This window comes from Panicum virgatum, chromosome 9N (genome assembly GCF_016808335.1).
Source record: "Panicum virgatum strain AP13 chromosome 9N, P.virgatum_v5, whole genome shotgun sequence".
NCBI lineage: Eukaryota > Viridiplantae > Streptophyta > Magnoliopsida > Poales > Poaceae > Panicum > Panicum virgatum.
The window spans coordinates 9,976,394-10,002,620 of NC_053153.1; the positions used below are offsets into that span (position 1 = coordinate 9,976,394).

Below are 26,227 nucleotides of genomic sequence, written 5' to 3' on the forward strand. Positions count from 1 at the left end.
CCATAGTTTTGTCTTTTTCTTTTTTAAAAAAAATTCAGTTGAATCTTTGAAAAATCATAGTAAATCACAAAAAAATCATAAAATAGAAAATCCAATTTTGTTGGACTCCACATGAGTAGATATACGCAGTGAATATATTATATGGTATACTTTAGTACAATTTTTTTACTGTAACTTTAGATATATACTTTTCTGTAATTAATTTATAGCTACAGTTTTCATCGTCCCATTATGGTGAAATTTTTATGGTAGGCTAATCATTATATGATTGAGCTATAGTAAAAATTTTATGATTATTAGATCATGTATGACTGAGTTATAAATTTATCTATAGATTCGTCTAGATTTTTCTATAGATTTATCTAGTTTATATAGATAAATCTATAGATCAGTCAAACATGATCTAATAATCATAAAATTTTTACTACAACTCAATCATATAATGATTAGCTCACCATAAAAATTTCACCATAGTGGGACGACGAAAACTGTAGCTATAAATTAATTACAGAAAAGTATATATCTAAAGTTACAGTAAAAAAATTGTACGAAAGTATACCATATAATATATTCACTGCGTATATCTACTCATGTGGAGTCCAAAAAAATTGGATTTTCTATTTTATGATTTTTTTGTGATTTACTATGATTTTTCAAAGATTCAACTGAAATTTTTTTAAAAAAGAAAAAGACAAAACTACGGTTACTGTAGCAAACAGTCTTCAAAACCGCTCGGGGGAGGTAAAATGGACGGTTTGAAAAGTTGAGGGAGGTGAAATACCCGGTTTTATAGTTGTAGGAGGAAAATCAAACTTTGGTAATAGTTGGAGGAGGTAAAATAGACTTTTGCCAAAGAAAAACCACCAACATACAACAAGCTAAAAGGCCTCGAATGGAACAAAAGCCCACCAACTTGATAACAGGTCTGGAACAATAAAAGTGCGCCAGATATGCTTACTAACGGGTAACAAACATTAAGAAGCAGGCTGGTTTTGATCATATGTTGGTGCATGAGAGCGATGGGAGGAGTGGAGGCCTATTGTTAATGTGGAAGGAGGAGATCAAAATCAGCAGGAAAGATATTACGAAATATTATATTGATATAGTGGTAGAAGAGAAGGGTGGTTGGAGATTTACAGGGCTATATGGTGAACCAGACTGGAATCAGAAAGCGAGGACCTGGGAGGCGATCAGGTCACTGAAACAGGACTTGGTTGCACCATGGCTAATTATGGGTGATTTTAATGAGATTTTGTACAATTCAAAAAAGGAAGGAGGAAGACCAAGATCACAGAGGCAACTACAAGCTTTTCATGACGTACTGTCAGAATGTGAACTAAACGATATGGGTTTTACAGGAGATATTTATACATGGCAGAGGGGTCAAATCAGAGAAAGACTGGATAGGGCAGTTGCTAATTTACAGTGGTCCAACTTGTATCCACAAGCAACGTTGATCAACAGTGAGATGACACGTTCGGACCATAGACCCATAGTGATAGATACACAGTATCTAGCGCCAATGCAAGGAGGAAGAGGTGTAAAAAGATTTGAAGCGAGGTGGCTGCAGGAAGATACTGTAGAAGAGATGATAAAGGCGGCTTGGGCTAGAGCAAAGGCGCGGGGCCAAGGTCCTTCCTTTGCAGAGAAGGTTAAGGATGTCCATGATGATTTGCATAAATGGGATAAAGAGGTGTTGAAGAAGCCTGAAAAAAGAATGGCCAACCTAAAAAGAGAACTAGAGAGATTGAGAAGAGGACCCATGACGGATGCCAATACTGAAGCAGTGAAGCACAGAAAGAGATTATGGTCCGTCTAGAACTTATGCTTGAACAGGAGGAGATCTATTGGGTACAGAGAGCCAGGGCAAATTGGCTCAAGGAAGGGGATAGAAACACCAGTTTTTTTCACAATTATGCGTCAAAAAGGAGGAAGAAGAATACTATCAAGGGGCTGGTGGATAGTAATGGTGTGCTGCAAGAAGATGGGGAGGCAATGTGTAATATCGTACAAGATTATTTTCAGAACCTGTTTATGTCGGAGGTTGCGGAGGTGGATCAGAATATAATGTCAGATGTGTTGCCCAATGTTACATCCGACATGAATCAAGCTCTTACGAAACCCTTCTCCGGTGAGGAGGTGAAAAAAGCTCTATTTCAAATTGGTGATCTTAAGGCACCGGGGCCAGATGGAATGCACGCAATTTTCTACAAGAGGTTTTGGGAGCTATTGGGAGATGACCTGGTGAAGGAAGTACTGGATGCTGTGAATTCGGCCAAAATACCGGATGGATGGAATGATACGACAATTGTTCTAATCCCAAAGGTAAAAAATCCAACCATGGTATCTCAGTTTCGGCCGATAAGCTTATGCAATGTGGTGTATAAAGTCATTTCCAAAATGCTTGCGAATAGATTCAGAGCTACTCTTTCAGATGTTATTAGTGACAACCAAAGTGCCTTTGTGCCGGGTAGATTAATTACTGATAACATTCTGTTAGCTTATGAGAGTATTCACACCATTAAGAAGAAACGTGGAAAGAAAGGTTGTTGTGCTATTAAGCTGGATATGCACAAAGCTTATGATAGAGTGGAATGGTGTTTTTTGGAGAAAATTATGCTGAAAATGGGGTATGCTAGAAGGTGGGTTGATTTGATTATGACTTGTGTTAAATCTGTAAAGTACAAAGTCAGGGTCAACTCCATGGAAATTGAAATGTTTAGCCCAACCAGAGGTTTGAGGCAGGGAGACCCCCTCTCTCCCTACCTATTTCTATTGGTTGCGGAAGGATTATCAAGTTTATTGAGGGGTGCTGAAGAAAGAGGAGAGATACAAGGGGTGAAAGTTTGCCGGAATGCGCCAGTTGTTTCACATCTTCTCTTTGCAGATGATTCCTTAATCCTGATGGAAGCTAATAAGGATCAGGCTGTTAACTTGAAGAGCTTGCTCGACAGATATTGTGCAAATTCCGGCCAGTTGGTGAGCGATGCAAAATCGAGCATTTTTTTCAGTGAAAATACAGAAGTAACAGTGAGGGAGGAGGTGTGTGCAGCCCTGAACATTGTCACAGAATCGTTGAGTGATAAGTATCTGGGCTTGCCGGCTTTGGTGGGGATAGATCGTAGTGACTGCTTCAAACATTTGATCGACAGAGTTCGTTCTAAAACAAAAGGGTGGAAAGAAAAACTACTAAGCATGGGTGGCAAAGAGATTCTGATTAAGTCAATTGCTCAAGCCGTACCTGTTTTTGCGATGATGGTATTCAAAATCCCAAAAAACATTTGCAAAGGGATGACAGATGCCATATCACAATTTTGGTGGGGTGATGACGATGACCAGAGAAGAATACACTGGAAAGCTTGGTGGAAGTTATGTATCCCAAAGAGTAGAGGAGGGATGGGTTTCAGAGATTTAGAAACCTTTAATCGGGCTTTACTGGCCAAACAAGTATGGAGATTATTACTTGAACCAGAATCTTTATGTGCAAGAGTCCTAAGGGCAAGATATTACCCGGATGGAAAATTATTAAATGCTAAACAGAAGAGTGGAAGTTCATACACTTGGCAAAGTATATTGGCGGGACTGGATTGTTTCAAAAAAGGGTACATTTGGAGAGTAGGAGATGGGTCACAGATTAACATCTGGGAAGATAGTTGGGTCCCGGCTAGTCACAATCTGAAAGTTCTAACCCCAAGGGGTCACAACCTGCTCACGACAGTGGATGAATTGATTGATCCAGTGACAGGTAAATGGGATGAAGAGATGATAAAAAGCATGTTCTGGGATATTGATGCAAACAGAATATTGCAAATTCCTCTTGTACAAGGAAGAGAGGACGTGGTAGCCTGGCACTATAACAGAAAGGGATACTTTTCAGTGGGTTCTGCATACCATACACAATGGCTCCACAAATTTGGGGATAACAATGTGGATCTGAATGCGGGAAGTTCAGGGGGAGAAAGAGTATGGAAAACCTTGTGGAAGCTGAATGTCCCAGCGAAAATAAAAATATTCGGCTGGAGAGTTCTGCATGGCTTGTTACCTTGTCGTGGCATATTAGCTAACAGGCACATTGGAGAGGATAGCAGCTGTCCTATATGTCGACAAGGATGTGAGGATATAAAGCATATTTTGTTTTCCTGCGAAAGATCAAAGGAGATTTGGAGAGTGCTGGGCATTTCAGAGGAATTAAACAGACTCTCTGATACGGATCGATCGGGGTCTGTACTGTTGGCTGATATAATTAAACAGTCAAAACAAATTAAGCATCTGAATCAGGTGGGTCTGGCTGAATTATTTCTAACCGGAGGGTGGTATGTCTGGTGGGAGAGAAGAAAACAAGTTCATGGTGATACTGTTCAAAATCCGGCAAAATCTGCTATGTCTATCGCTACACTGACGACGAACTATATGAAGGCTGAGAAGAAGAATATAAAAATCAAAACGCAGTGGAAGAGGCCACCAGAAGATTTTCTATTGTTGAATGTGGATGCTAGTTATAACTATGAACGGAGTACAGGAAGCTCAGGAGCGGTGATTAGAGATGCAAGGGGTGTGTTCGTAGCTGCTGCCGCAAAATACTACGAAAATGTGCTTGATGCTCACATGGCAGAAGCGATGGCTCTCAGAGAAGGAATGTTACTAGCTTATCAAGTGGGGTGTCGACGCTTGATGATTCAATCTGATTGCGCGGAAGTCGTGGAAACAATCCACCAAGGTGGCCTGTCTGCAACAGCAAGTGCTCCTATCTACGACGAATGCGCCCAGATTTGGCAAGATTTTATTTCGATATCAATAGAGCATTGTAATAGAGAAATAAATTGTGTAGCCGATGAATTAGCTAGAATGGCAATGGCCTCGAATTTGACATGTAATTGGGTCGATGAACCCCCTAGGAACAGCCTAGAAGCTTTGGTGAACGATGTAACAATGTTCCAAGATCAATAAAGTGCGCCAAATGGCTTCAAAAAAAAACATTAAGAAGCAGGCTCAAATCAGGAAAAGTGTGCTCAGAGGATGGATTATAAATAAATCTACGGCCAAAACTGGTGATTGACACATAATGTAAATATCAATCAATTGACGTGGAGACACACCCAAAATTTAAACATACTTTAGCTATAGCTAAACTTTAGTCCATCCAAAAAATCATGATCAATTCGGACCCTCCAAAAGAAAATAGGAATACAGGCATACACCAAGGTCGTTGCCGGTTGGAAAAGGACGAGGGCGACGTCGACGTCGACGACCCAGTTCAATCACAAATGGCGCAAGATCGCGAGTGCTCACAAATTAAAATTACCTTAAAGATGCCTGATCCGCTGTGTTGCTAGTGGTAAAACCTCTACTGATGAGCTACTAGTGTGGTGTACTAGCTAGCGGCGAATTGGATATCATCAATCATTTTACATTTTCTGGGCATCAAACATGGAGCTTACGGTTACTGATTTGATCAGCTAGGTAGTTGAGACTTGGGAATTCCTCCCGGGCTCGGTCGTCGCGTGTGTTGACTGTTCACCAAGACTAATCTTTCCGTTTCTGTGGGTCTTGGCGTGTGAAAGAAGCGAAGATGTCCGGCGTGCATGTATCGACGCCGACTCGCCGCGTAAAAAGGTTTGCTCGACGTTTGAGGTTTTAAAAGCTTGCGTTTTGGTTTCCTATGTCGAAAACCATGTGATGTTATCATTATCACGGACCAAATATTTGGTGCATACTGAAGGTTCTATTTTGGTTGTACTGGAGTAATAATTGGTTTTACAACTTTACAACCAAATAGAACTTTTCAAATGTTTCCAAAATGAAAATTTCCACGTACTGATATGATATATGATGCTTCACGACAAATCTACTCCCTCTGTTTCAAATAATTAGTTGTTTTGATTTTTCTAAATAAATCTATCTATTATCTTAATACAATAGTGTTAAAAGAAGCCACCACATTCAACGAGAGGGCCTAGAAATTCCCATGTTAATCTAAAAAATAGAAGAACCTACACCGTTGGATTTTATGAAAATCTAACGGTCAAAACTAACTCAAAGAGTCCATATCTAATACGATCAATAAATACATAAATTCGAAATTAAAAAATAAAAACATGAAAATTGATTTCCATACAAAGTAGGAACCAAAATAGGAACCAAAATAGCTCACCGAAAGTATCATATGGATTATAAATATAATAAAAGGAAACATGATTTCATAACCCATAAAAGGAAACATGATCCAGTTATATATGTTTTTTTATTAACGTGTTATAATGGCCTATCCATAGCTTTCAAGAAGACATGTTCGTCCACCAGGACAAAAGGAAATAAATAGTGTGAGCAGAGGGAGTGCCACGATCGTGATGCTTGAAGAGAGGAGGATCAAAGCAATATGAAAGCTAGATAGATATAGAAGGGAAAACATTATACCAAAGCAAGACAATGGCGAGATTGATCCGTTGGACCAATCTCCACGCACAAAAGGTCACCGTGAACTCCAGCAAGATTGTTCCGCAGGACCAGTTGTAAATTAACTTGGCCGTAATGTTAAAGAAGCCAATGTTCATTGAAAGCATGTAGAAATTATGATGTTAATTGGAAAAAACAAAAGTACATGCACCATTGGATTTTATAGAGATATAACGGTTTAGACTAGCCTAATGTGTACTAAGTGTAACACTCATCTGTAAGGTTCCTTGTGATGGAACCAGTCCTGCCAGGTTCAATTTGACTCGGCACTAGAGCTCACATTTTCCTGGATTTATTCCCAAATTTAACTGATGTTATTCTTTCAGTGATAGGCAATGTGCCCGTCAACAGCGAGACTTTTATGCTGACTTCGTCAATATCTCAGGAATCTGCCAGCTCAGCCTGTTGAATATACTAAGGTGTAGGGTAGGGTGCGTGTATATACCAAGAAATTAAGTGAATTTCTGGGGGAATCAAAAGATGATTCTGATGAAGAACCAGCCAAGAGTCATAGAATGCAAGCTTCCATAGCAAAGAAGGTGATCGATAATAGATTGAACATGGCACCTTCAGAACATATTCCCTATGTATTTTTTATGAGTGTATTTCAAATAGATGTTTGAAATAAAATATAGAAGCGACCATAATTTGTATGTAAACAAAAGTGAAAAAAAAATCAAGAGGCAAATTAATATTAATCATGTGGTTAGCATGTGGAGGAGCTTGTGAGTTTGCAAACTTCAAATTTTATGATGAAAAAATACAGTTAAAGAAAAAAATAGTTATGATGCTTTCAATACATAAAGGAACGTATCTAGTGCAAACCACAACCTTCGTGAAAACTCATGCAAACCATACTAAAAAAGTTGTCTAAATTCATCAAAAAAAATTACACATGTAGATGGTATGATGATACACAACTTTGTAAAATATCTTATTCAAACTCGATTTCATTTGTGTGATATAAAAATAACAAATTTCTAACAAATCATCTGGACAGCTTTCTGGCTTGAAATTTGTTATTTTTATATCTCACAAATGAAGTTAAGTTTGGACAAGATATTTTACAAAATTGTGTATCATCATATTATCTATATGTGTGATTTTTTTGATGAATTTAGACGGGTTTTTGCCATAATTTGCATGAGTTTTCACGAAGTTATGGTTTCCACCAGATATGTTCTCATACATAAAACCATACTTCTCGACAACTAATCTCCTCTTTATCATGAAAATGAATACACATTCCACGTCATACAGTAGGATGATATAAAAGAACAGTATCTTGGTATGGGCCACTTCAATGAAACAATGATAATGAAAATAATATAATTTAATAAATTTATTTCCAAGTGAAATTTGAAAATGTTAGTATAAAAAACAATCTAGCTACCTGCGCTATTTGCGCAGGCAACTTTGCTAGTTGATATTATTTAAAAGACCAAAACGGCTAATAATTTAGAACAGAGTAAGTACTTAAAATTTGGAGCATCAGTTTAGAAGTAAAAATTGCTGGCGATGTGTTTGCCCAAAGAGCCATCTGAAGGGACCACGATCGGTATACAAAACCCAATTTGCCATCCAAAGTTTGCGTTTGGTCCTAGATCCAATGGTATACGTACGAACAATATAAAAGAAGTTAAATAGAATATGTCGGTTGAGTATTGCATCCAGATTACAAAATATTTCCCCTTAAATATTCAGATTACAAAATCAAGAAAAATGCAAGTGCAGCCAAAAGAATCATAGTACTTAAACTCTCATATTTTCTCCCTTCGTATTATTTGACTGGACGCATGCTGCAAAATGCACATACTACTACTTGATTTAAAATCTAGAACCATAAAAATGCACTTCATGTCATAATATCCTCGCCTTATGTATCACAAAAAAAAAAAGAATGCCCTTCAAATGGTAATTTCGTTAAACACCATCACTACAGGCGTTGTCTTGAACGAATAGCAATTCCCAGCTGAAATTTCAGCTCAATCGATCCAGACCCACCACTCACGGATGCGGTCAAATAATCACGGATTTGACCGAAATTTAGGGCATCTCCCGAGATGCTAACCCTACTTGAGGAAACGGCAGTGATCATTGCTTCTCCACCGTACCAAGCAGAAAAAAGTCTACTTTGCCTCCCTCAACTTTCACGAAAGTCTAAGTTTCCTCCTCCAACTACAAAACCGATCGTATGACCTCCTCCAATTCTTCAAAACCGGTCAACTTTTCTCCCTTACGGCTGAGGTGACAATGGTTTTGAATTTTTTTTGGATTTTTCATATGTGCAACTTTAGAAGTAACAAAGTATAAAAAATTATGATATTTAACAAAATGCTAAACTATAGAGCATGGATAACATTACAATAAGATGTACAAGATTTTGTTGAATGCAATTTAAATTGTTGAATTTCAACTGGACATAGAATCCAAAATTTTCCTAATTTTTTAGGTACCGAAATGATTGCTAAAAATTTGATAATATTATAATTGTGTATCCTTTAAAACCTTGTTGATGTGATATCTTTGTTTGGCACATGCTATATACATGTATATAGCATGTGCCAAACAAAGATACCAATCATTTGGGTACCATAAAAATTTAAATTTTTTTGATTATGCCTCCTTTTAAAATTTCAATAATTTAAATTTTATTCAACAAAATCTTGCACATATTATTGTACTATTATTCATGGTCTGTTTTAGCGTTTTGTGAAATATCATGATTTTGAGAGCTCTCTAGGTGATACTTTGTTACTTCTAAAGTTGCACGTATGAAAAATAAAAAGATTTGTCAAAAACACTATCACCTCAGTCTCAAACCACTTAGGGAGGAAAGTTGTCTGATTTTGATAAGTTGAGGGAGGCCATATGTCCGGTTTTATAGTTGGAGGAGGAAAATCAGACTTTCGTGAAAGTTGGAAGAGGCAGATCAGACTTTTTCCTATCAAGCAAGATCCTCTTGAAGATTCGGAACTTGGAAGCTCTTCTCGATGACGGGCTAGAAGCATGAGCCCAGAAAAATCCGCAAATTGCTGGCCCACACCGTCAAAATCCACGGACGCGGCGGCCTCAGCCACCGGCATCAAACTGTACGTCTCCCTCACTGCCCAGCGGGTCCCGCTCTTCGTCCAGGGCGACACGCCACCGAGCGGACCGTGTGTGCACGATGCCGCCAGCCCCGCCACAGAGAGCACGACGCCTTCCTCCAGGTCAACCACCAGCTCCGAGCAACGCGATCCGCCGGGCCGGACGGGAGAACTCCTCGTCAAACTTTTCCTCCGATTATTCATTCCCCTGTTGCTAGTTTATGCGTCCCCTTTTGGAAGTCGCGTCGCCATAGGCCACCCCACCACCACCACCATGCTTGCAGAGGATTTTATCCTCCCGACCAGGGGCGGAGTCAGAATTTTTATTATTATTAAGGGGGCTAATTATATTAATTTATATAAAAATTTAATTAAAATTTAAATATTCAATATAAATTTAGGAACCATACAGCTAGGCCCCTGTCTCCACCCCTGCTCCCGACGATCCGAGACCGAGAGAGAGAGAGAGTTTGCATGGTTTGCGGCGCCAAGAAGCTCGTTAAATATGGACATCCTGGATCACTCGGACGATGAGGAGGAGCAGGGCCGGTACGCCACCAGCAGCGGCAGGAGGCCAGGCTCCAGGTTCGGCGCGCGGCGGCTGAAGCGCAGGCCCGGCGGAAGCCACCACCACTCGCTGCTCATGGACTGCGTCGGCGGCAGCGGCGGCGACGTGGACGGCGCGTCGGAGGAGACCGTGCCGCTGCCGGACTACGAGCGGCTCTCACAATCCACGCGCCTCCCTGAAGACCCTCCCGGTGACGATGCCAAGAACCCGCCGCCGGCTCCGGTGGCGCCGGAGCAGCTGAAGGCGCCGGCAAAGCAGGCGGCGGCGTCCCCGCCGCAGCCTCCCCCGCCGCCGCCGACAACGCAGCAGCAGCAGCAGAAGCCGGCGGCGTGGAGGCTGATCGAGTACGTGCGGTCCAGGCACAAATCGGGGGGCGCCGGGGCCGCCAGCGGGTGCGGCGCCGCGTCGGACGGCGACTCGAAGAGCTCCGAGGATGGCAACGACGGCAGCGAGGACGGGAAGAAGGACAAGGCTAAGAAGAAGAAGCGGTCGTCGTGGCTGCCGGACCCCGACCGCCGGTGGCCGGTGCAGGGCTTCTACTAGCGAGCGCGAGCTCGCGTACGCCGTCCTCTTCGCAGTCTCGTCGGTCAAAGTAAAATCGTTAAAGGTCATGATGCGTCTCTGACTCGTGCATTGGTCCAGTTTTTCTCTTCATTTTCCTTCGTCTCGCTGTGGGTTTGCAATTTGCAATGCCAATGCATGGAGAAAAATTAACAAACATGGCATGCTTTTGGCCTGTATGACAACAATGTAATAATCTTTTCTAGAAATGCAAGGCAGCATCTTTTCTCCACAGCTTCCGAAGTACGGCCTCGATATCTTTAATTCTTAAGTCCCGAATGTGTTCGGAAAATTCGTGTCCATCTATTTCACAGCAAGTTTACACCAAATTTCAGAACCAGTTGCAGTGCTCTATAAATACTGCCACCGAAAACACCGCACATTGAGTGAAATTCACACAAACAGTGTTAAGTTAAAAACACGGAGCGACAGTGAAAAGGAGCACGGACAGTCAAAAGCGAAAACATCAAACACTATACAAAAATAGAGACGCAAGCACTATGCTAAATCCAGAGGATTTAGGTTGAGGCCTACAGCTAGCTACAGGGGAGACTGCACAGGCAAGCGCGCACTGATTGGACGATGCCAGACATATCCGCTCATGTCTCAGTTGTCCCCGCCCAGAGGAGCCCGGCCAGCGCGCCGGAACCACGTCTTGAACGCGGCCACTAGATGAGGGCAGTCATCGACGTTGCGGGTTGAAAACCCAAGGCATTGGCGCAGCAGCTCCTGGGCCTCTGGGACGGGCAGAGTGGAGATGATCTGAAGAAACACCTCCTCCAGCTCTTGGCAGTTCGTTGATTTGTGGAGCTGCATTGGTTGGACTATGTTCCGGCAGACATTTAGGACAGGGAGCCAGCAACGGACGAGCTTCATTCTCACCTGATGAATAGACAGACCGTAGAAGAGCATCAGATACACAGAGAAGCGCAGCTTCAAATCTAAAATGCATGAGGTAGATGGCATCTGTAAGCTATTGTCTAGAGGCCTTTGTCATTATTCATTCAGATAAAATCTTAAGAACTGATGTTGCAGGTTCAGTTTGACATCAAAGTACTAGTACGTTGATCACAGGAAACACTAGCCAGTAGCTACATAAACTGCAAATTCACAAATGGAATGGAACTGGAAAGAGAAATTTGTACCAAGAATTGAGCATAAACAGTACGCATGCAACAAACCATAAGATTTAGGGGTGTTAATTGGTGACCCTTAGGTGCCCCTCCAACCCTACCTAAGGATTACCAATTTGCACCCCTAACGAGATTTATACCATCTGAAACTTCTATCCTGGTTTCCTTTGAGAGGCAAACCAGATACTTTGAAGAAAACATTGATTGCAAGGAAAAGAGATGGATATAAGTGCATGTGCATAACAATAACACAAGAAACATATGTGCAACCAATGAATAGACTTATCCTTCAAGAAAACAATCCATGGGCACAGGCTGCTGGGGCATGATTGTATTATAGACATTACATGCCAAATAAATCAAGAACCAGTTCAACATCTTGACCTGTCATCTCAAACATATACTAGTAACTGAGAAAATAGGACTTCTTAATTAGTCATAAAAATTACAAACTCTGCAATCCAATGACGGTTTGGGTAGAAATCTGCAGATTAGCCTCTTCAGCACAACCAACTATTATAACCTGCAGCTATATACCACTTCGTTTACTGGCAGTCATGATGTAGATATTTAGTCATGTAATGAAAAGATGGAGGGTCTGCATAATTCTGGGGCATGCCTTTTGTGGTGTAAAAATGTAAACTTGCTTAAGATTAGAAAAATAAATGCATCCATGGATCTCATTAATTTGGGGGCTTCAGGCAAAGCTTCATTTTATGATGACAAGATACTGTTCTATCGTTTAGGAGATTTGCAATGGTGTAGCTTTGTTGATAAAACTGAAAGCAGACCTGAGTGTTTTTGTTTGCGAGGCTGGCCTATCAAAAATATTCAGCTGGATCTGCCACATTCACCTAAAGGAAGAAACCACTGATAGTTGGCCCACAATCTGGCCAAATGTTTTTAGGCCAACTCTATTCAACCTAGCTTAAAGCTTTATATACAAGGCCTTTCTTCACATCAAACTCCTTAAAGCATAAGTGCAAAACAATAAAGCATTAAAGCATTCATTAATACTGACCCTCTTATCTGCGAAATCAGATCTAGGCCTAACTTATCCTTTCCTTTTTTCCCCATCTTCTCTTTTCTGCAGGTAGCTTAAAGCTTTTCATCTGAATTCAATCCAGATTTGTTTAGTATTCCTACCATCTCCTAGGAAGATACCTTTCCTTGAGCTCTTTACCATCCTCAATCCAATAATATTATTTGTATACCTATAAATCCAAGCTTTATTGGAACTGCTCCTATATGTAATCGCGCAAATAGACATTCAAGTTCCCAAATCAACAGTAAAACACTTATATACAGGTGTATTACCAAAATAACGGCAATGCAATCCACACCATTTAAAATTGGTTAATTTAGCACTGATCGTCTGAATTCAATCTGGATTCATCTAGTATTCCTACCAACTCCTAGAAAGATACCTTTCTTTCAGCTCTTTACCATCCCTAACTCCAATATTATTTACAAACCAATAAATCTAATCTTTATTGGAACTGCTCCTGTATATAATCACGCAAATAGACATTCAAGTTCCCAAATCAACATCAAAACACTTATATACAGGTGTAAAAAATAACGGCAATCCCCATTTAAAATTGGTTAATTTAGCACTGATCGTCTGAATTCAATCCAGATTCTTCCTACCAACTCCTAGAAAGATACCTTTCTTTCAGCTCTTTACCATCCCTAATTCCAACAATATTATGCACATAGCTATAAACCCAATCTTTATTGGAATCGCTCCTGTATATAATAGCGCAAATAGACATTCAAGTTCCCAAATCAACATCAAAACACTTATATACAGGTGTATTGCCAAAATAATGGCAATGCAATCCACACCATCTAAAAGTGGCTAATGTAGCACCGAAACACGCATCAAAACATAGATCATCACAATCTATTAATCCAGTTAACGCATGAATAACACTTAACATAAATGAAATGAAATAGAAGCTAATCAATTTATTCAGAAAAGGTGTCTATGCTCAGTTATGTGTTACACCAGCAAACACCTAAGCAAAATTAGATTTAGGGGTCAATATTAAGAATCCCAAGACAATTTAACACACTGGGCGATGGGCACTACTTCGTATTAACAATATATAACCTATTTTCCTTGTGGTGACTGGTGAGTCATATAGACAAAAATGTTATGAAAGTCATGTCTGGTTTTCTAAGCTTTCCTATAAACAATTGACACACTGGGGCACTACTATGTATTGAGAGAAAAAAGATGCTAAGCCACAAAATCATTGTCTTCTAATATTGGAGCATTCAATTAAAATATCTTATAAACTGCAGATAGTTAAATCATGCTAACAGAGCATGGTATTATGTCGATATATGCAATCTATCATCAACCGCTTTGTAACAGAAAAAAATCACATGGGGATAGCCATATTCTTACCAAATTGTCACATTTAATATTGTTATTTACCTTCATAAGATATGATATGCATAAAAAGACATTAAGCGAGATTATCCGTTAGCAGGCTAACCTGCCGAGGTACCAGAGTCTCTCCAGTGATGACTGAATTGGCAAGCCTGAGTGTGCATCTTGTCACAAGCATCGGCAGCCCAGGTGTCATGTTCCTCCACATGTCTGCATCACTCAGCAACTTCTGCAAATCAGTAGCCAGTGCAGCCTGATCACTCCACAGCGTCACAGCATTATCCGCCACCCTCAGATCGACCATCCTCTCAATGAGCCAATACAGGTGCTTCACATTCAACGCCGCAGACTGCAGGTTCAGCTTTTGTATGGCCTCGCGTTCGTCACTGTCCACCGCGACCCTGAAGTCTGGGCTCGCGTACTTGCCCATGAGCTCCTTTACTGTATCCAGGCGCGACAGAAATGCCTCGTCAAGCACCTTGCGGACGCAGTCCCGCGACGGGTAGTCCTTCAGGAGCATCGCGACGAAAGCCTTGGTGGCAGCGTGGACGGGGTGGCCGTGGATCGCCGAGTGGATCAGGCCGTGCAGCATGGCCTCGGAGGGCGACCTGGCGACCTCCCCTTCAGCGGAAGAGGGACCGGGGGCGACAGGGGAAGGGGAGACCCGGGCGAGCAGGTCGGCTGCCTCATCGGCGGGAAGGAGCGGCGCGATGTCAATGACGCGGGCCTCCTCCTCCTCTGACCAGGGCACCGCCTCAAGGAAGCGAATGCACGCCTCAACGCAGGCGTCGAAGAGGAGCTGGAGCGCGACGGGTAGGAGGTCGAGGGCATCGGCTGGGGAGCGGATGGCGCCCGCGAAGTCGAGCGTGTGGAGGAGGCGGAGCACCTCGACGTGGGCGTGGAATGGGCGGGGGCAGGAGGGGGCCGCCGCCACGGCGAGGGAAAGACGGCCACCCGCGGCGGCGAAGGGGGACGGGGACCAGCGATCGGAGAGGAGGGCGGCGAAGTAGCGGGAGCGAAGGAGTGAAGCCGACGAGACGTGCAGGTTGAGGAATGCTCCGGGGGCGGCGGAGTGGTCGCAGTCGGTGCCGGGCTTGACGTCGGCGTCGTCGGGAGAAGAGGGGTCGAGGTGGAGGCGTAGGAGGAGGTCGGCGTTGGGGAAGGAGAGCGAATCGGGGGAGGAGGCAGAAGCAGAGGGGGGAGGGGACGGCGGCGAGCAGAAGGCGGTGAGGCGGGAGCTGCTCGCCGACCGCTGGCGCTTGCGGAGGGACATCGCCGGCGGGGTTCGATTTGGGGATTTTTTGCTTTTCGGGAATGGCGAGAGGGAGGGCGGTGGAGTGCGTCGGTTGCGCGCTTTTAAAAGAGGAAGCGAGGACATGGGGCCAGGGGGGATGGATTAAGATTAGGATGAGGATCCATCTGGATAATGAAGCCTGAAGCCTGTATAAGTTTAGCTTTGGTATGATTGTCTAATTGGAGTGTCAGCATGGAGAGCCAAAACGTAAGCTGTCCAATTTTGAATAGACGGAGTAGATTTTAAAGGGGAACTGTAAATCAACTTTTTGGTGCAATCATGTAAACTTTAGTCTGAGCCACTGAATTAACATCCAAACGACAGCGCAGGGGGAGTGGGAAGGGATATACAAAAGTATAATTAGAGACGGATGATTAATTGTAAAATTACTCAATCTCACCATACCTCTTGAATGTTGATTCGGTGACCCAGATTAATGCTTGTACGGTTTGCACAACAAATTTGGTTTGCATATGATATGTTCCTATTTTAAAAACTTACTACTCCTTTCATTTTAAATGTATTATTTCTCATTTTAAGCATATTATCTCAAACATATTTTATATAGAGCAAATTAATTTGTTCGAAATGTATATAAATAGATGGGGCATATCACTATCTTAGCGAAGCATTTCAACTCAAATACTTGGTTCAATGATTGAGCGTATTTTAAATAATTTATTTAGAAGAAGAAACAAGGTGAGATGACAGTTGTCATAGATAATAAGCTCATCCATGAGATACTATTGGTACAATATTGGTATCCTTGCATCTCAGGAACCTTAAATAACCACTACAATTTCCTCTATCGATTGAACAATCTACAGTAGTTATAAAATCAATTGAAGCAATTATAGCTTCTTAACAAACTGGAGCTTTCCATCTGGTGCCTGTTACTTGTCATACAGTGTCTTAGAGGAAGCGAGATGGATTTCTAGTGAAGGTAGAAAAAGTATTGAGAAATAAGCTAGTACTTCCTCTATTTTTATTTAGATATCATATTTGGTTTATCCTAAATCAGCTTTGGTCTTGTTTAGATTCCAAAACGCAAAATGCTAAATTTTTGTAAATCGCTTGCATAATGTACTAAATGTAGTCAAAAAATAAATCACATTACACAAATGGACTGCAAATCGCGAGACGAATCTAATGACCCTAATTAGGACATGATCAGACACTAAATTGCTACAGTAATGCTACCGTAAGAAGCTCTAATGATGGATTAACTAGGTTCATTAGTTTCGTCTCGTAGTTTACAGACGAGATCTGTGATTAATTTTGTGATTAGTCTACATTTAATACTTCAAATATTGAAGATTCTCCTCTAAAAACGCAAAAATGCAAAATACAAAGTAAACTAAACACACCCTTAGTTGATTTTAACTAAATCTATAGAAAAATAGAGCAGCAACTATATTGCCCCTATGAATATATATTTTAGGCACCGGGTGACTGAAAATTGAAATCTCAAACGCCAGACAAATGGGTCAGATGTGGCAGTGCTCCTGCTAGTTTTAATTTGGTTTTGTTTTTTCGACAAATGGGCCAGGCGAGACGAGGCAGGCCGACGTAGCGAAGCAAGCCCACGAGGATGGGCTTCACCTTTAATCCATGTGTCAAGGTGTGTGAATTATGCGAGTTTGGCACGGATGTCAACCTGCAAATGATTTGAGATCCGGACCATTTCAATAATATAAACTAGAAAAAAAATTATTTTTGTTTCTCTCAACTTTGAGCCGAATTTGTTTTTCCTCCCTGGACCACAAAACCGTCCGTCCAGCCTCCTCAGACTCACAAAACCGTTCAAATAACCTCCATGAGCGGTTTGAGGGTGAGGTGGCAGCGGGTTTTCTAATTTTTTTTATTATTTATTTTGATTAAATCTTTAAAAAATCATAGTAAATCATCAAAAAAATCATCAAAGGGAAAATCCAATTTCGTTGAACTCCACGTAAGTAGATCTACGCATTGAACATATTACATGATATACTTTAATATAATTTTTTTCTATAGTTTTAGATATATGCTTTTCTGTAATTAATTTATAGTTATAGTCTCCATCATCAAATTATGATGAAAATTTTATGGTGGACTAATCATTATATGATTGAGCTATAGTAAAAATTTTATAATTATTGGATCATGTTTGACTGAGCTGTAGATTTATCTATATAAACCTAGATAAATCTAGATCAATCTATAGTTAAACCTAGATAAATCAATAACTCAGTCATACATGATTCAATAATCATAAAATTTTTACTACATCTCAATCATATAATGATTATACCACCATAAAATTTTCCTCGTAATTTGATGATGGAGACTATAACTATAAATTAATTACAGAAAATCATATATCTAAAACTACAGAAAAATATTTGTACTAAAGTATATTATATAATATGTTCAATGCATAAATCTACTTACGTGGAGTTCAACAAAATTGGATTATCCCCTTTATGTTTTTTTATTTACTGTGATTTTTCAAAGATTTAGTCAAAATAAAAAAGAAAAGAAAAATAAAAAAAACCGCTGCCACCTCACCTAAAACCGCTCAGTGAGGTTATTTAAACAGTTTTGTGAGTCCGAGGAGACTGAACGGACGGTTTTATGGTCCAAAAAGAAACCATAGCGGATCTGAGGATAACCGGATGTAGATGAGGCCGACGGTGTACTTGGCCTCTTGGAGCGTGAGGCGGAAGCGCTTGATGTCCTTGGCGTGGTGTTTGGACTCCTCCATGGCAGGATGCCGTAGAAGATGGGGATGAGGAGCTTGCGCGCCTCGACGATGGAGGCGAACTCGGGGAGGCAGAACTCGGAGTCGAAGTAGCACCTAGAGAAGATGGCAACGATGACCTTGCATTGCTTGCTGCCCTCGTCGATGCTCCCCCCGAGCCTATCCCCGGGGCGCATGGACTTGTTGTCGAGGAAGGAGTGGATCCGGCCGCCGCTGAGGTGCTCGAGGCGGTCGTGCAGCAGGACGCCGCCTCGTTCTTAGTCGCCACCCGCCGCCAACCCTGTAGCCGCCGAGCCGATAAGGGCGACGAGAGGATGAGACGATGGGACCGATATTTTCTGTTGGAACCATTAGCAAACCAGATCGGACTAGACCAACCCATTCTAATCCTTAATCCCAATCGAACCAACCCAATAGCCTTTTCAATCCAGTTACCACCAAACTAGGTAGGGCCAAATCCAAAAGCCGAACTGTAGAGACCGATCTGAATCCGAACAATTATCAGATTGACACAGATGAGACAAATTATCGGATAGACTCCATTCTGACTATCTGAGCCATTAGGATCAATACCAGAGATTAACAAACCTAGGAACGTCCAGGGGCGAAGCTACATTATCATTAGGAGGTGCTAACGCGCCCCCTAAAAAATAAAAAAATAGTGATTATACTTAAATTTCCACCATATTTATATTTACACCTCATAACAATCTTATATATCCACGAGGCAAGCACATTTCCTCTTAGTTTGCTATAGCTTCGCCACTAGGAACGTCCTTAGGCCCATGTACTGTGACAGAACCGCCAAGTTAAAACGCTTAATTAAGCGTAATGGCCATCATTTGAACTTATCAGACACATTAGTTTAATTAAGTGTAATCTGACAGACTGTTTCCAATCCACGGGCCGATCGAAACATCACCAGTAGTCTCGCACGACGACAAGCGCAGATGGTACTAGCATGATATAATTTCACAAATATAGATAACAACATAAATATTTACAAAAACATCTTTAAATTTAGAATTTACTTACAATAAATGATAGCAGTGGAAGCGAATATAACCTAAGAGAAGGGAGTTTGTTTGAGAACTAATAAAACAAAACAATAACTACGAAAATGTGAGGACGTCACATCGAGCCCACTGATGCGAATCCTAATTAGTTTCTATACCTGAAACAGGGTAAACAACAAACCCTGAGTATACTAATACTCAGCAAGACTTATCCGACTAAGGGTATACTTAGCCCATTATCTAGACATGCACGGTTTTCTGGCTAGCGGTTTGTTTTGCAGAAATGCCTCTATAGGTGGGTCCTTACTTTCAATATTTTAGCTGCATATTTTATATAGATAGACTATCAACTAATATTTGCATATCTAAAGCAATCATGGTGGATCATTCAATATTAATTCAAAGTAGTATCCATCATAGATCACAATTATTCTAACTCATTTTCTACGAGGCGACAAAGAGAGCAAGACTCTCATATCCGTGAAACACGGCAAATCGATCCGATTTAACCTTACAAGGTGGACCTAACCAACACGGCACGAATAAGCCCCGTCGACCACACGCACCAACCATTCCCCTCTCCGCCTTGAATTACAGGACCGCCCCACCATCATATGGTCAGTCAAGCTCAACGTGAGACCACCAAAAATAAATATGCATCCCTATTTCTCCGCGACTACTCGACTACCCTAGGAGGTGAGTTGAAGTCATGTACTTTCGAAGTGAGGCAGTACTAGTCTTACCGGTTTCAACTACCTCCTACTCCCGACATGCGGTTAGAACAGTTCAATCCCCGATCAGCTCTGCCGACAACGACCGGTCCTTAATCGATACAGACGGGGCTAAGACACCCAGGAACCCTGTCCTGCTGCCATACCTATATATCATCAATATTCCCCGTTCGGTCTCAAATTTCCATTCATTTCCACATTTCATTTCATATCTCAAATACTGAAGTATAAAGATAATTATATCTCGCGAGCAACCGGCAATTACTCGACTTCTAAATATCCTGTGTCTCGCGAGTGACAAGAAATCACCGGTCTTCTACCAAGACCTATTAAGCATGGCATCGCTATTAACCTATACATAGTAGTATAAACTCAGGAAAACCTAAGGATCATGCAACTAGGGTTCCAAATAATTCCTAAAACGTAATACACAAGTAATAAATAAACATATATATAGTGAATTATAATTTAAAATAATAGGACATACACTGGGGCTTGCTTGGGGGTAACACTAAGTTGGTGTTAATACTATTAAGGCATTGGGTCCTTCTTTCTGCCCTTGGGCCGGGTCTTCGGTTGACTCAGTGGGTCCTTCCGTTTTTTTGAGATATCCACCGAACACCGTTGTTGTGGCTCTAGGAGGAGGGCCACAGCCGTGTGGCGTAGTGCACCCGCCTAATCCCTGAGGGTGGTTTCTCGGGGAGGTGCAAGCGATACCTCAGATCTACTCTTCAAGCAAGAACACAAGAACACACGAGGATTTAGAGTGGTTCGGGCCGCCGGAGCGTAATACCCTACGTCCACTGAGAGTTCTATTGCTCTAGAGTTCGTGGATGAGTCTATCCTCTGCCTCTAAGCCTCTTTTGAGACTTGAGTCATTCTCTAGCGGGAGTCCCCCTTTTATAGCGCAAGGAGGACGCGTACACAGGCGTTGGACCCCGATAGGTGGGCCCAACAAAGATGTATATTTTACTATCAAAAAGACACTAATTGTGCTACAGTGGTTGAGAATCTCTTACCGGATACGCTTCATTGCACTGTAGACTCTGACCGAAGGGAGTCTTCACTTGTCCCATCGGCGAGGCGCCCGTTGAGGCAGTGTAGCTTGCGGCGTAGACTGTTGGGTCTACCGCGTAGGCGTTATGATACTTCGTTGCCGAGCTGTCGTGTCTAACTGGCGTAGCAGACTGACGCGCATGGCGTGGGTGGCGCCAGCGACTGTAATGTGCGCCTTGGTAACGCGCGATCAGCAGTACAGCCTGTCAAAAGTCTCCTCGGGCTCTGCTGTGGCAGAGCGCACTTAACATCTCCCGCATTGAATGCGGTAGGTGAGCGAGTCTTCCCGAGAAAGCTAGGTGGCCGCGCGCGTGCCTGAGCCTGCGGACATGTGGTGGCTCCGGACCCCCTTAGGCGGGGTGTCTGTTCCCTCCCCGCTGAGGGGTCCGGATAGTATATGGGGGTCCGGGACCCCGTGGGAGGTCCGGGGGCCCCGACTGTTTTGGCTGAGCGCTCCCTTCTGCAGGACACGTGGTGTCCCCGGACCCTAGCACGGGGCGGGTCCGGGACCGTTGGTCTGGTGAGATGGAGCCGGACCCCAGGGGTCCGTCTGCTCAACTCTTTAGGGCGTAGTTACGGATAACTACGCGATTCTCGACATAGCAAGAGAGGGTACCCCAGTCTTAAGGTACCGACAACCGTCTTGTAGTTCGGCTCCATCACCGTCTTGTAGTTCGGCTCCATCACCGCGTGCTTCACGTCCGTGCGTTGTACATCTAGCGTACCTAAATGAGGTGCAACAATACATATGTATAAATGCATGGACGATGCAACAAAAAGTGCAGCAATACAAGCAAGGTCACCATTACCTAAACCTAAACAACTACATAAGCGGAGGATAATTAAACCTTACACGAGTCTAACAAAGTTAACCCAATTGATTTTATATTTTTAGCACATTCCTAACTCTATTTACGCATTTAACAATCTAGAAAATTATTTATCTAGTATAAATAAAACTGCACATAAAAAGTTGTCAAATAACACATTTCATGGTTCTACCATGTAGAGAATAAAAATACAAAGCTAACAAAACTGGTTTTGTATTTTTCCTATTTTTCTATAATTTTCTACGTATTTTACAAGCACTGAAGGTCAGTACTGATCGGATGATCCAACCCAACGCGGGGTGATCCGACCACCATCAGAAAGTTTTGGCTTCGGATTGCCGTTAAGTCCCCTTGGTCGGATGATCCGGCCAAATAGTATTTTTTTTGCCACTGGAAGGTGACGGATGATCCGACCCTAGGCCGGATGATCCGAACCTGGGTATTTCTGGAGTGAGTTTCGTTTAAAAAAAGAGGGTTGGGTCGGATGATCCGGTACTAGGCCGGATTATCCGAACCTGAAGAGGCGGCGGTGCGCGCGCGGCGTGTGATGGCGCTCCGGCAAGGGAACTATAGGGAAAATGGCGGGGAAGGTTGAGGGCTCACCGGGAAATCGATTTGTGCAGTCGGGGGCGAGGAAAAGAGCCGAAAGAAGCGGATCGACGGCAACTCCGAGCTTCAAGCGGCTCCAATGGTGGCCGACCGGAGGAGTGTCGATTCCCGTCGATTTGGTCGGTGAGAAGCTTGGTCGGGGGTTGGGAAAGATGAGGAGCTCACCACGAATCCCTTTGTGCGATCGATTTGAGCGGAGGAGGGCCGAAGGAGCGGATCGACGCGAAGGGGCGGAGCTCGGGCGATACTCCCATGGCGGCCAGCGATGGAGGGCCGATTCCGGCAGGGAAGAGCTCAAGCGAGGCATGGGGAGGTGTGGAGGAGCTGCGGGACGAGGTTGTGGAGGTCCTTGCAGAAGGAATCGACGAACAACGGCCGGAGATGGCCGGGGCGCCGGCGTGAGCGAGGGAAGAGCCCAGGGAGTAGATAAGCCTGGGGAGGTCCGGATGATCCGGATCTCACTCGGAAGATCCGAATTCACGATCCGGGGTGTTACATGTAGACAGTGCGAGAAAGGGCCCCAAAATATAAATACACCATATATATGGTAATATAGTAGACTTTGATTTTTCTAAATTTGTATTCTAATTTGTAGTAAAACAGAAACCCAAATTACAATAAAAAATCATACATATTCATCATATACATATCCGATTGTGGAGCTCCCCGAGCCCCGACGCCCGGCCTTCCGCTTCGTCTCTGCGGAGGCAAGACACCCCTATGCCACTTCGTCTCCTGCCGCGTCACGCGACACTCGTGCCTCGCCCTCGCGCACGGCGAAGGCGTCAGGCGGAGCGGATTGCGGACTCGCCGAGGCTAGCGGTGTCGACTCGCCAGTGACCTACGTCGCCGGTTGGCGGTCACCAGAGCCGAGGCCCAGCCGAAGAGGCGTACGCCAGTGCACAACCAGGACAGCGAGTTAGACTTAAAAACATGTTTTTTATTTCATCATTTTATTATGTCGATAATTAAAATACATCTATTAATTTTGTTTTGTTCTTCGCAAATGGTCTCGTCGGGAAATCAATCAGAAAATATAATTCCATAACCTGCGGGAGAAAAATTAATTATGAGCGCATTATTGAAAATTTTATTTCAAAAATACCTAAAAATAAAGTTTTTTAGAATAGTTTTTGAAATATCCTATATGCATTATTAGGTATATGTATCATATATGTTTTATTATTAATTATTAGTTGTTACTATTGTTTAAATTATTGGTTGTTACTATTACTTAATTTTATCAAATCACTAAAACCTATCTTAATGTTTCACTACACTAGACCCCAGTTCAGCCGGGACACTCGACCCAGTTTGACCGGAACGCCCCTGAATAAACATAACCTTCAGCTTCTATAAAACTAGGGCTTTGGCTCTAAATCTAAAAATTAACAAACCCAACGAGTATCGAATTCTGATCCTATTTTGCCTACGGCGCAAAGCGGACGTGTCTTGGGCCTAGATACATCGATCAATGGAATCCCATCTTCGATCGCCTAAACAAAGCGCTGCGAGTCGGGTTCATTCGATCGACAGGACACGTTTCATATGGTGAGATGAAATCCTCACTTGGTGTCCTACTGTCCTTGATTAGGATCGGTCACGGGTGTTCTTATTACGAGAAGAATGGAACAGAGATAATGCCATGGAAGGCCATCCAAGACCCCCCAAGTTCTTATCTTACACAAGAGCAGAAAGAACTTATAGCACCAAAGGTCCTTAAGACAGATTACAGAATTTTTACTACATCTCAGCAAACTCGGAGCTAAACTAAACGACGAGTCGGCAACGAGCCTGGCTCGAGACGTGCGTCGCTCGCCGCCTAGGTGGCGTGCTTCTCGTCCTTGAGGTGGCGCGCCTTCTCCTTCTCCTTCACCTCCGACCCCTGCGTCGTGTCGTACTCTGCACAGGACCGCACAGCCGGTTAGCCCAGCCCTCCTCCGCGGCGGCGCAAGCAAACGGCAACAGTGCGCGCGGTCACGTACCGGGATGGCTGGGGTGGATCTCCGTGCCGGGGTGCTCCACCGGGTCGTTCCCGCCGTACACGCCGCCGAACCCCTCCTCGTCGGAGCGCGTCGAGTACCCCTCCCCGAACGAGTGGCTCATCACGTCCCTGCGCGTCGTCACAGGGGCGCAAGGTCAAATCAAGCACGCTCCGCTGCGCCCGGGAGAAGCTCAAGGCACGGGGAGGCAAACGGCGGCGGATTAAATTACCCGGTGGTCTTGTGCATGTCGTCGCGCTTGCCCTTGCCCCCGGCGTCCTGAGGGGGCACCTTCGACTTCGGCTGCTGCTGCTGCTTCGGATGCTCCATGGCCACGCCCTGGTCCCCGGGCACGGGCGCCTCGGCCGCCGGCGTCGCGGAGACGCTCCTCCCGCGGGCCGCTCCTGCTGCGGCGGGCACCACCAGGCCCAGCGCCGCGGCACACCCGCCGCCTCTCCTGCCGAGCGCGAACCCGAGTCCCGTGCTGCCGCTAGCCGCCCGGAGCGTGTACGAGGACATGGGCAACGAAGCAAACGCGCGCCCGGCGAAGTGTGTTCCGGGAGAACGGGCGAGGGGAGCGGCTTATAAAGCGGCCGCGCGTGCCGTGGCGCTGCCGCCGTCGCGGTGGCGCCTCGCGCGGGGGCACACGTACGGGGGGCGCCTGGAAGGCGCCGCGGGCAGGCAGGCGTGGCGCCGTCGCGCCAGCGGCGGGCGCACACGTAGAGCAGCGATCCACGCGCCGGGCGCGGGAGCGGCTTCGGGCCTGCGGCCTCGGCGCGGATAGGGACGCGTCTTGTCAGTCGCCCCGGTCTATCTCTCACGCGAGTCGCGTCGCGGCCTCGCGGGTGGCACGAGCGGTCTGTGTTGCACGCACGGGGGCCGGGAGAGGAGCGCCAGGGTGGAAATGTTTCGGGCCGCTAGGGATGCGGGCTGGCGAAATAAGTTGAGGTTGGGCTCTAAAAGCGGAAGGGCCGGTAAGAATCGTGGAATCAGCCCAAAGTAGCTCGATAAGTATTCTATGGCCCAGTTGAAGCGCAAAAGGGGCCCAACCTCTATATGTGGGTTCGTTGGCGTTTCATCTCACTGAATTGTTTGATCATCATCAGTGATGCCATGGAACTAGTTTCTGAACAAAAACAACACCGGGACTTCAAGATCGATGCATTTCTACCGGTGAAAACATGTGAGAAAGCAATGTAGTGACAAAAACAACACCCCTCGATGCTTGGCAACTCCCACCACCGTACCCCAATGCTGTCGCGGTGAGCTCTGTCGTTCCATCATTTCTGGCTCGACAGGCAGTACAATCGCTGGGAATGTCCGGTGTTATCCCGTGATCCTACCATGTGGGACTGCAATTATGCGCCCATGAAACACCAAAACGGAGGACAAGAATGTGATACAGTGCACCTAGGGCCTACGCGACCAGTCGACCGCGCGACACTGATCAAGTGATCATAAGGCTAGGCCAACCAGATTGCTCTTCATACCGAGCCCAAACTCCTCGTCCTCCTGGAACAACTGTTCCGCCAGACAGCCAGGGTCAGCTCGTTTGGTGCAACCACTTAAATGAACTGAAGACGGAGCTCACAGCCCAGATAGCTCTAAGCATTCTGATGGTTACGGTTACAGGGTTGCCTCCCCAGGAGACCGAAGCAACTGCAACGCTGATCAGCCGGCTTCAGTCGAATCGGACGGGCAGGAAACGTCAAGCAGACGATGATGATTACAACCGCACTGGGCAGCTAATGGCGATTAGCATCA

At 44.1% G+C, this 26,227-nt stretch overlaps 3 protein-coding genes across 3 annotated transcripts; 1 reads left to right on the plus strand and 2 right to left on the minus strand.

Moving 5' to 3' along the window:
* The first annotated feature begins 9,970 nt into the window (after positions 1-9,970).
* On the plus strand, positions 9,971-10,905 carry LOC120689628 (dehydrin DHN1-like). The gene has a single exon (XM_039971986.1). The coding sequence runs from the start codon at positions 10,048-10,050 to the stop codon at positions 10,651-10,653; it is 606 nt and encodes a 201-aa protein (XP_039827920.1). The 5' UTR covers positions 9,971-10,047; the 3' UTR covers positions 10,654-10,905.
* A 45-nt stretch (positions 10,906-10,950) lies between these two features.
* LOC120689627 (BTB/POZ domain-containing protein At1g63850-like) lies at positions 10,951-15,547 on the minus strand. The gene is made up of 2 exons (XM_039971985.1): positions 14,312-15,547; positions 10,951-11,553 (listed from the first exon to the last, which is right to left on the minus strand). Exons 1-2 carry the CDS (start codon positions 15,476-15,478, stop codon positions 11,278-11,280), a joined length of 1,443 nt encoding a protein of 480 aa, XP_039827919.1. The 5' UTR covers positions 15,479-15,547; the 3' UTR covers positions 10,951-11,277.
* Positions 15,548-24,054: 8,507 nt separating this feature from the next.
* Positions 24,055-25,028, minus strand: LOC120687792. The gene is made up of 3 exons (XM_039969809.1): positions 24,696-25,028; positions 24,467-24,594; positions 24,055-24,383 (listed from the first exon to the last, which is right to left on the minus strand). Exons 1-3 carry the CDS (start codon positions 24,980-24,982, stop codon positions 24,304-24,306), a joined length of 495 nt encoding a protein of 164 aa, XP_039825743.1. The 5' UTR covers positions 24,983-25,028; the 3' UTR covers positions 24,055-24,303.
* Positions 25,029-26,227: the final 1,199 nt, after the last annotated feature.